Consider the following 12059-nt stretch of genomic DNA (forward strand, 5'->3'; position numbering starts at 1 on the left):
GTATAATACAGTTGCCAAATACATGGAGAAATTATACTGAATTTAATAAACCTCCCAATTGACAACTACAACACTATAATAATTTACAAAGAGCTTAGAACACAAAACAGAGCTCAACATTCATATATCTAATTGGCTACAGAACATTTCTCTCTCAACGTCCGCAATGTCAAAATCCATCTTTCATTCCAAAAAATGGTTCTTTCTGATTCTAGCCTTTGGAGTTCTATAGTTTTGTTTTTTAGTTTGTTTTTTCTTTTTGTTATTTTTGGTTTTGGTTTCACAATATTCAAGATTGAACTCAAGACATCGTGCTTTCTAGGCATGTATTCTACCATTTGAACCATATTCCTCCCAATGTTTTTTTTTTGAGAGGGTGCTGGTACCAGGGCTTGAACTCAGGGTCCTTCACTATTGCTTGACTTTCTTCTCACAGCTGATGCTCTACCACCTGAACCATACCACTAATCTGGCATTTTTCTGGTCAAGAGGAAATAGAACCTTTTCCAGGGTTACCTGTAAACCATGATTTTTCAGATATGCACCTGAGAAGCTAGGATTATAGGCAGATGCCACCAGTACTTACCTTGACTCTATCTTTCTTAATAGTTATCAATATGCACCAAGTAATTAAAAGACCAGAATTTGGTAAAGTACTGAAATTCTAATTCTGAATAAAGTAATGGAAGTTTTGAGCATCTTATGCAATACAGTTTCGATTATTGACAGAAGAGTGGAAGCAAGAAAGCTATTAAAATCTAGAGTTTATGGTATATTGCATGGGGATCAACAGTCAAGCTAATGAGAACAGGATTGTTTGAGATAGTTTTCTTTTTCAAAAAATGTTATTGTAAAGGTGATATACAGAGGGGTTATAGTTACATAAGTCAGGTAATGAGCACATTTCTTTTGAACAGTGGTACCCCCTCCCAGTTTTTGTCCCCTGATCCCCCAAGTTGTATAGTTCATTTCCAACACAGTGCCTAAGTATCACTGCTAAATTGGTTTGGCTTTTATCCCACCATTTCTGTACATTCCTTTCCCCTCCCCAGATAAGATAAACTTAAATACAAGACAGAGTAATCAAAAACAGCAACAAAAGGGAATACACCAAAGACAAAAAGAAAAAAAAAAAAAAGAACCACAAGCAATACAATAAAAAAAAAACCTCTTCTTTCCATTTCTTGGAGTTTATTTCAATAAGCATCATTTTATATGATCATTTGCACAGTAGTTATTGAGCCCTTGTGATCCTCTCCTTCTCACTTTGTGAATGTCTACAGTACTGTTTAATTAATCACACCCAAGTGTAACTATTTGTCTCTTACTATCCATTGGTACTATCCACTTGTAGATTTAAAGGCACATTCTAATTATTACAAATGAGGTAAAGCATATGTTTCTTTGGGTGTGGCTTACTTTGCTTAATACAACTTTTTCCAAGTCTTTCCATTTCCTTATGAATGGGGCAATGTCAGCATTGCTGATGAAAGCATAGAATTTCATTGAGTACATACTTTTGAAAACAAAATTTGATAAAATATAATAATGTATGAATCCTAAGAACAGAATAGATAGTAAACATGGAGATAATAATTCTAAACCTAGTAAGTTCTTAGATATCTGTGACAAACCAATGTAAATATGTCGAGTACACATTACATATTTAATCCTCAGCCTCTAAAGAGTCTAAAGTAGAAATACAAATACAGGATTCAAAAACACATGAAGGCACAAGGCACTTAAATCCATGAAGAAAACGTGATGTTGAATTAAGTAGTTTGTACAACTACTTAGAGATAATTCTTAGCCAGGCACCAGTGGTTCATACCTGTAATTCTAGATACTCTGGAGGCTGAGATCTGAGGATCCCATTTCAAAGCCAGCCCAGGCAGAAAAGTAAATGAGACTGTTTATCTCCAATAAGCTACTGAGAAAAAGCCAGAATTAGAGCTGTGGCTCAAGTGGTAAAGCACTAGCCTTTAGCACAAAAGAGGCTCAGGGACAGTATCCAGGCCCTGAGTTCAAGCCCCATGATGGACCAAAAAATAAAAAAGGTAATTTTTAAAAATTTAATTAGAGCTTAAAAATAAATAAATCCAAGGAAATGAATGAGATCACATTGAAGGTGGCTCAGTGATAGAGTGCTTGCCTCGCATGCATGAAGCCCCGGGTTCGATTCAACCACACCACATACACAGAAAAGGCCGAAGTGGCACTGTGGCTCAAGTGGTAGAGCACTAGCCTTGAGCTGAAGAGCTGATGGACAGTGCGCAGGCCCGGAATTCAAACCCCACGACTGACCAAAAAAAAAAAAAAAAAAAAAAAATGAGCTTACCATAAAAGAGAAAAGGGAAATAGATGAATCTTACTGTCCAATGAAACCAAGTACCAAAGGGAAAATACCAAAGGGAAAAGCAGAAAAGTAGTGCTCTTTTCTCCTCTCTGCCTTAAAAATCAAAAACAAAACAAAACAATCTTTCAAGATAATCCTCTGTGAAATATTTGGCACTTCAAATAAAAGCTATATTTCTTAACTGGATCTTTCCTACTCCCTATTTATACTACTAGTCTTAATATGCGGACATTTTTACATCCCTAGTTTAGCACTATCTGTTGGCTTCTTGAGAAACATACTGTTCTTTTTTGTGTTCATATCACCAAGCATATCAATTACCACAAACTCACTGGGTCTTTATGGTAATTACCTGTCACAAAGAATTGTGTATATGTGTGTATTGTTTTGTGTGTGTGTGTGTGTGTGTGTGTGTTTTACTGAGAATAGAACCCAAGGCCTTGCATATTCTAAGCAAGTACTCTATCAGTGAGCTATATCTCTGGTCCTTGATTCTTTTGGGAAACAGCATCTCACTAGCCTAGGCTAATTTCAAATTTGAAATCCTCTTGCCTCCAAATTCCAAATGCTGGGATTTCAGGTATATACAATCATGCCAACCAGAAATCTTTAGTTTAATATGAAAAATAACAAAAAACATAACTTATCATTTTCAATATAAAAAAGATTGAAATAATTTCACCATATCTGAATGTATATATTAAATATTAATAAAAATTTTAAAAACAGTATTTGCTTCCTAACAAAATAAATTTTATGAACTCACATGTTGAAATAAAACTCCTTTAAACAACTACGTATCATTAAAAAAAATAAAATCTATAATCTCTGAAATTTAGTCCTATTTTTCTGATTGAAAAAAGAAACTCTCTCTTAATAGGACTATGTAGGCCTCAAAATGCTGGAAGTGGCACTGTGCATCAAAGTGGTAGAGTACTAACCTTAAGCAAAAGAGGTCAGGGACAATGCCTAGGCCCTGAGTTCAAGCCCCACAACCAACCAAAAAATATATATAATTATACTTAATGCAGAAAAGAAAATGTCTCTTTTTAACAATGCAAAATAAAAACTGACCTATAAAAATGTTAATGTTAAATACATATGAATATTAATTCACAAACCTATTTTCAGTCAACTATAAAAGGAAAGGATTTAAAATGCTAAAAAGCCAGGAAAATTCTAATACAACATTAAAATTAAACCATTCCAAAAGTACAAAGGTGAATCTAACAGAGTACAAACCATTCAGGAGCCAACTGACTCTAAGGAATTACGGTTTTTCAAGGAAAGACAAACATAAGCCAAAAAGAAACTAATACCTTTGACACTAGTGTTTTCCATTGTATAGAGGTAATCCATATAAAAAGCTCCAAATCTTTGCATTCCAGCAATCTCAGTGTAAGTCTCCTGCCAACAAAGCAATGCAAGCACAATGTTTTATATAAGAAACTGTTAAAACCTGTCAGGGCAGACACATATCCTTATATACATTGTATCAACTCAAAACAATGGCCAAAACAAAACTAGATACAGGTTATCCTATATTCTTTCTCAAGAAAGGTAATGGTATTTCTACCATTGTATGGAGCATACAAAAGGACACCCATAATTTTACAACATTTTGACTACTTTATCAGTGTCTAGTTAATGATTATCTTTAGTAAGAGTACATAGTACACTCTTGACCTTTAACATCACCACAAAATGCCTAATAATGTATACTTTGAATAGTGTTAGTTCTTAAAACTAGTTCTTTAACACACTTATATGAAACAGTCCAAACACTGAACATTCACTAATCTCAATGTTTGTTACTTAACAGTAATACTGAATTGTTTACTTTGAACTATGAACTGATTTGGGGGGGGGGGCAGTCCTGGGGCTTGAACTCAGGACCTGGGCACTGTCCCTGAGCTTCTTTTGCTAGCACTATATCACTAGAGCCACAAAACCACTTCTGGCTTTTCTGTGTATGTGGTATTGAGGAATCAAACCCAGGACTTCATGCCTCATAGGCAAAGCACTCTACCACTGAGCCACCTTCCCAGTACATATGAACTATGCAAGTAAATCTCAATGAAAAGGTTAACATGTAAAATATACATTCTATTAAATCTTCAAGTAACATTTTCATTTTTTATTTATTCTATAAATTTATTAAAATTCCATAAATAGTTTATCTGAAGTAAAATTTTCAGACTATACTAAAAGGCATACATGGTATCAAGTCAAATTCTTTCCTTCTCATCAATCCCACACTCTGGGGTTTACATTAACTAATAAAGATAACTCTACATGCCGGGCGCTGGTGGCTACTCAGGTAGCTACTCCTAGCTACTCAGGAGGCTGAGATCTGAGGATCGCCGTTCAAAGCCAGCCCAGGCAGGAAAGACCGTGAGACTCCTATCTCCAATAAACCACCAGAAAACAGGAAGTGGCGCTGTAGCTCAAATGGTAGAGCGCTCGCCTTGAGCTGAAGAGCTGAGGGACAGTGCCCAGGCCCAGAGTTCAAGCCCCATGACCGACCAAAAAAAACAAAAAAAAAAGATAACTCTACATGTTCCTTTCTTGACTATTTCAACAGCAGAACATGAGTAAACAAACTATGTTTATATAAGACATACAACTAAACATTTTCTATGCATTTCTTAATCATTTCTATATGCAGATGAAAGTCAAAAAATTTCAATAAGCAATTAGCATTTTTCTTTTTTTTTCTTTTTTTTTTTTGTTGGTCGTGGGGCTTGAACTCTGGGTTTAAATGCTGTCCCTACACACTTCAGCTCTAGGTGAGCACTCTACCACTTGAGCCACAGGGCTACTTCCAGTTTTCTAGTGGTTTATTGGAGATAAGAGTCTCACGAACTTTTCTGCCCAGGCTGGCTTTGAACGGCAATCCTAAGATCTCAGCCTCCTGAGTAGCTAGGATTACAGGCGTGAGCCATGGGTGCCCAGCTGCAATTAGTATTTCTGAAGACACTATTCCAGGACAAAGAAGGCAAAGACAAGTATTTCCACAATATGTCAACTCAATTGCTGCCTAGAATATGGCTCAAATATATATCATCTGACCTTATGATGAGTTGCATCCAAGATAAATTCTGCACGGGTACCATTATTTTCTGGGCTTCGATAATCAAATAATGAATTTGTAAGGTATGTCAAACCTTTTGTACTCAGATTTTCACCACAAATGAAGAAACATGCTTCCTGAAAACCAATATAAAATTTTGAACAGGAGTAAAATTCATTATTCTGCTTTAGAAAATAAAGCCTTGGTTTTGTAACACCCATTCACCCAACACACATTATTATAACTTGAGATCTTATCAACAGATAAGGAATGCTGTCTCCATTCCAAGTGTATATTTCATTTCACCAAACCAAAAATAAACTCCTAGCAGTTTCCATAAACAAAAAAAATTATGAACTAGAAAGTATTTGGAACTACTGTATAGGTACTAATTGCTGAGTTCTAGTTTCTTATAGAAAAAATAGACACACAAAAAAAACCCACCTATCTCAAAACAAAGACAGGAAGTCTTTTTTATATGGTTGAGCAAATTCATTATTTCTGCATTCTAGTCAAAAAAAGAAGAAAGGAAAGGGTTCTTTAAATTATCTTTAAAAAGTTGTACAAAGAAGCTCCCATTCAACAGGAAAGAAAAGTTTCTGACTTACAGTTTCACTTCTGTTCATATTTTCTTCAAAATCTTTAACCCCCATAATTCCTTTCAGACACATGGCTCTGCAACCTACAAACCCAATCTGGCAGTCAAAGAAAGGCTCTCCCATCATAAGAGCCTATAAGAAAAAGAAGAAGGTTAGAACTAGAATATGAATTTAACAAAAATGTTACAGGCTTTCTTTGAAGAATTTATAAATTAGTCAAACATCTTTAGGGCTATGGCCTTTCCAAACATACTGTCCTTTGATCATAAACTCTATTAAAGAAACTGTTCTTGCCTGTGGATCTTCAGCCTTTGTATCTGTAATTACTGGCACTTCATGATTATAAATACACACCTAGTATTCACACACATACAAGTTAAATGAAATCAATTCTTGTTATATATTACAATAAAGTATTTGTTAAAGGAATATTTATCTTAACCAATAGTAGTTACTAAAATAGAAACATGAAACTATAAGAATATGTTAAATAAACTATTATGACAGAATGCATATTAACTTTAAGAACATTCAAAACATTAAGATATTGAAAGCTTACCTCAATTGTAGTTCCTTCTTGTTCCCAACACAATACTTCTTTAGATTTTACCTTTTGGGGACTGTAATAGCTACTTTCAGCTTGCATTTCAGTGAGCTAAGAAATATAGGAATATAAAGTAAATCAACACTACTCTTAAATGGCAATAAACTATCATTTTATGATGAATTATGAAAACAGCCAATTTTAAGATTCAGGAAATTTCATTATTAAGCAGGAAAACAGGTGCAACAAAACAGGTGTAACAGATTTTCCATGGAACAGAGGTTGAATATGCTGGCCTAACTTATTTAAACCCCATTTAAGTCAGTACTGCTTTAAAAAGTGAAAGCTATATGCAGTAAGAGTGCCAATCATTAAATAAGTCAAAAATTTACGTATCTTATAACCTTCATTTCACTTTCATAATATACTCAATATGTCTAAATTCAATCATTTCCAAGAATAATTTTTAAAAAGAAAGTTTTGAATAAATTCAATCAAACTTTCTAGGTTCCTCAAAGGGATGTAGGACCCATAGATGTTCATTGTCAAAAGAGATCTCATCCTATATCTTATTCAGTCATAAAGTACTTACTGAGTTCAGGCTTTATAGGAAATATCTACTCAGATGGTCATAAAATAAAATAAATTACTTTTGCTACCAGGAATTTTATAACATATATTTATAAGTATCAAACTTCAGATAATTTGAATTACTTTAAATGTGCTTCTCCAAATGCAATATGGCATCCCACTTTAGTATTAAAAAAAAAAATTATGGGGCTGGGAAGGTGGTTCAGTGGTAGAGCGCTTGCCTTTCATGCATGAGGCCCTGGGTTTGATTCCTCAGCACCACATAAGCAAAAAGAAAAAAGCCGGAAGTGACGCTGTGGCTCAAGTGGTAGGAACACTAGCCTTGAGCTGAAAGCTGAGGGACAGCGTCCAGGCCCAGAGTTCAGGCCCCACAACTGGACTAAAATAAAAAAAAAATTATGAAAATCAGTCAAATATTTAACAATAATGCACCAGTCTTGACTTGTAGTGTGGCAAATGCATGAGTAGTGAGTGTAATGTAGCATAACAACAGGAGAAACTGAGTAAGTTGTCCAAAGCCAGTCTGGACAGAAAAGTCCATGTCCAATTAACCAGCAAAATGTCAGACTAGATATGTGGTTCAAGTAGTAAACAGCCAGCTATGAGCAAGAAAGTTGAGCAACAGGTTAGCTTCTAAATAATTCACATAGATCAGAGATTTCCTACACTGGTCTAGTTTTCCAACATATAATAGAATGACTGACTTCCAAATATATATATAGACATAATTTTTAACTGACTGGTGATGATGATCATTTTACTAAATAACTAACAGCTCTACTCTTTGAACTGTGGCTCTCAGGTTTACGACTTAAAGGAATCTTAAGTAATTTTATAAATTAAGTAATCTAGTGACACATGAAAAAAAGAAAGCTAAAAGGCTAACAAGAAATGTACTCAATACTTTACTTACGTAACTGAAACCTCTGCACATCACCTTGACAATAAGAGCTAAGCAAGAGGGCTGGGGAGGTGGCTCAGTGGTAGAGTGCTTGCCTTGCATGCCTGAGGCCCTGGGTTCGATTCCTCGGCACCATATAAGCAAAAAGAAAAAAGCCGGAGATGGCGCTGTGGCTCAAGTGGTAGAGCGCTAGCCTTGAGCTGAAGCGCTGAGGGACAGCACCCAGGCCCAGAGTTCAGGCCCCACGACCGGACAATCCCCCCCCCCCGCAAAAAAAAGAGCTAAGCAAGAGCTGAGGCCCTGAGTGTGTGTTTACACACACACACACACACACACACACACACACACTCCCTCTCTCTCTCAAAGATTAGCTTTAGCTAAGTAAAAGTTGCTAAAACAAAATTAAAGTTTTAAATGTTTTATATTTACATTGAGAACCAACTAATCATTCTCATTTTCTATATATTATACTTCTCATATAATATAATCCCTTATTTCTTGGAGGTTTCTAGTACTGGAATAGTCAAAGTTGCTATTTTAAAGTGAAATTCTTAAAGATAAAATATTGAAATAAGGTTCATTTTTTTAACTCAGCTGCCTACAATTACTGCAGAAAAAAAGCAATTAATTGATTAAAAGGACTGAAAGTTACAGGAACAATTTTAAACATTATTGGAAAAATGTTACATTTAATTTGGCATGATTCTTTTTGGACTGATATCAACTCTTCAAAATGCTAATGTAGAAACATGACCTTATTTTCTAACTAAAATATGAACCACAAATTAATTCCATACATTCTTCAAATCCAAGCCAAACAATGAATTCTAATGTTTTCCTCCTAAACATCAACATATTTCCCTTAGACAAATCTTTGAAAAACATAAATGCTTTAAAACTTTAAAAAGATATACTAACCAATAACAAATAGTACCCAAAACTCTATAAATGTTTTATATACATATACTTATCTTAGGATACTCAGATTAATATAATTCTTCCCATCAACAGCTTAGTAGAAATGTACTTGAATAATTTCAAGTTTAAAGTCAGCTGGTAAAATTCATCAGAAAAGATAGAACCTAATTAGCAATCATTGACTTTAATCAAAAACTTATGTTTGAAAAATCACAGCCTAGACTACTGAGACCAAAAGGTCTATGGGTAGCATTAAAGCTCATAAGAAGTGACTTAACAGGTCAGCTGGCAGAATGCCAGAATGGATATGGTGAGAAAAAGATAAAAGTAATGTCAAAGTCTCAGTAATTAAGTGGATAATGTTGCAAAATTGAATAAATTGTAGAAACTTAAGGGGAAAGGAAGACTGCAGAGAAAAATCCAGCATTTGTTTTATGTATGTTCAATATTAGTTATGCAAATAATAGCACAAAACAGGCAGTTGAATTCTAAAGCTTATGGTAAAGAGTGGAAACACACACTTGATATTCCATGAGCATATTTACATGATGATCAGATTACAACTATTTCAGGACAAGCAGATAAGATGATAGGAACAAAAACCAAACCTCAAATGCCAGCCAGCATTTAAAGGCCAAGCAGACTAAGAGGAAGAGCGAATGGTATGAAAAATCACTTACTAAGTAAAAATCCTAACAAAATTTTTTAAGAAAGTGTTCATTTAGTCTTTATCTGATTAATATTATGTAGTACAAAATAGTATTCAATTGTTTATAGGAGCATTTTTCAAAACTTTCCACACTGAAAAATATGGGATAGGACCCACCAATCCTTCCTTGATGCAGTTATAATCAATCCCTAAGCCACTCTATTCATTCTATAAGTATTTTAGTCCTAGACTCTCTCCCACATTACCATTGATATAATTCTTGATGGTTTCAATATCCACAGAAATTGTTATTCCTAAAGTTTGGTCACTGTTTATTCACCTCCTCTCCTCCAATGATCAAATCCACTTACTTCTTTTCATCGTTCATCTTTATTCAAGTGGTAGAATGAATAAATGACCAGAAAAAAAAGCAAAACTCCAATGACTGGCATGTCTTATAAGCTCAGGATCACTTTTATCTACTAGACCATAGTATCCCTAATAAACATATGTACTACAGTCAAAAATCATGTACTTTGCATTTTCCCTAAGATAACTATATTCCTTCTCTTCTTTCCTCAAGCCTTTATCTTTCTCTCCCAACTTTATCCTGAGTTCAGAAAACTCATCAAAGATAAAAACAATTAAAAGATAATTTCTAAAAGCCTCTCTACCATCCCATCTACCTAACCACTTATATTCATGAATAATCATGGTTCCCATTTCTGTAACTCTTTTTATGATGAAAAATTATTAAAAGAATCTTTTCTGTTAACTCCTATAGTGTCATTTGCATTTTATAAGTGCCTTATTTTGCATGGAAAAATATATAAAATTTGATAGTTTAATTATGTATCAGTGTACAATTCATAGGCATTATATACACTATGTTGTATAACACTTTACATTGTATAACTTTTACATTGTCTCACCAGTTAGGCACTGACTCCCCACTCCCAATTCTCTTAGTTTTGGATATCTATTCTACATTCTGTCACTGTGAATTATTCTTTTGGGGGGTCCGGTCATGGGCCTGAACTCTGGGCCTGGGCACTGTCCCTCAGCTCTTCAGCTCAAGGCTAGTGCTCTACTACTTGAGACACAGCGCCACTTCCGGCTTTTTTCTTTTTGCTTATGTGGTGCTGAGGAATCGAACCCAGGGCCTCATGCATGCAAGGCAAACGCTCTACCACTAAGCCACCTTCCCAGCCCCTGAATTTTTCTCTTCTACATACTTTATGGAAGTATAATTATACAATACTAGTCCTTTCGTGTCAGGCTCATTTCACTTAGCAAAATATTCAAGCATTTATCAGAACTTCCTTTATGGCTCAATAATATTCTACCATATGTATAGCATTTAAACTGTTTATACTTTTGGCCATTTCAATTTGTGCTATTATGAAAACGAGTGCACATCTGTCTGTATCCCTTTTCCATATCCTACATATTCACAAGACATCCTCCTTAACAAGCCATTTCTTAAAGATTTCCTTCCCTATAAGGCCTTTCCTGACCATCCAATTTTAAAGTGCATAATCTTCCTGTTACTGATACACTCACTATTCCGCCCTCCATTTTTATTTTTATATTTTACTGTAAAAGAGGAGTTACAGTTACATGAGTAAGGTCATGAGTACATTTCCTATAGGGCATTGCTACCTCTTCCTTTGTTTTTCCCCTACCATCCCTTCCCAATCCACCTCCCCAACTCCTCCCCCTCACCAAGTTGTAAAGTTTGTTTTCAACATAATGTCTTGTGCATCTCATTGTTATAATGGGTCAATCTGTATCCTCATTTCAGCATTTTGTTATTTCCCTTCCCCTCCCAAATTTGAAATATATATATATACAAGATGCAGGGCACTGACATCAAATACAGTGAAAACAGGGGCTATTCTGTGAAGGAAGAACATCAAAAAGAAAAATATATATATATCACATAGTACATTTTAAATATGTTAAAAACAATAGCAAGAAAAAAAAACCACTTGTGTCCCTATCTTGGGGTTTATTTCACTTAACATCATCTTATATGGTCATATGTACATAGCTTTTTTTTCTTCAAATTTTTATTGTGATTAAGTTATTATATATTTTCCCAAATTTCACAGTATTGTGGGATAGTGATGCTTAGTTAAAGTCACAAACACATTCTAACTTTCATGGGGCAAATTGTCTATCAAGGTCTATAACATTTTATGAGCTTTGACAATACAGTTATTTCTTCCACATTGGGTGATGTGTACATTCCTTTCCTTTTGCATAGCATCAGCTGTTCCCTCTTCCCCACTCGTTCTCTCCCTCCCATCACTGCCATTGAGTTGATTAGTTCATTTTGATCAATGTCCAGTGCAGCTGATGGGCTCCACTGCTGAATGTTTTTCCCTAAGTCCCTCTAGTTCTGTGTCCTCCTCCTGGTTTCTCT

At 34.9% G+C, this 12059-nt stretch overlaps 1 protein-coding gene across 1 annotated transcript in view; it reads right to left on the reverse strand.

Annotated features, from left to right (window-relative positions):
- Vps13b (vacuolar protein sorting 13 homolog B (yeast)) overlaps nt 1-12059 on the reverse strand; it is a 548051-nt gene that overhangs the window by 488320 nt on the left and 47672 nt on the right. The window contains exons 9-12 of the mRNA XM_013012393.1: nt 6588-6683; nt 6038-6160; nt 5429-5566; nt 3676-3763 (exon numbers count right to left, since the gene is read on the reverse strand). Coding sequence (XP_012867847.1) covers nt 3676-3763; nt 5429-5566; nt 6038-6160; nt 6588-6683 — 445 coding nt within the window. The remainder of the gene's footprint in view (nt 1-3675; nt 3764-5428; nt 5567-6037; nt 6161-6587; nt 6684-12059) is intronic.

The sequence above is a fragment of the Dipodomys ordii genome, unplaced genomic scaffold (genome assembly GCF_000151885.1).
Source record: "Dipodomys ordii isolate 6190 unplaced genomic scaffold, Dord_2.0 Scaffold17, whole genome shotgun sequence".
Lineage (NCBI taxonomy): Eukaryota > Metazoa > Chordata > Mammalia > Rodentia > Heteromyidae > Dipodomys > Dipodomys ordii.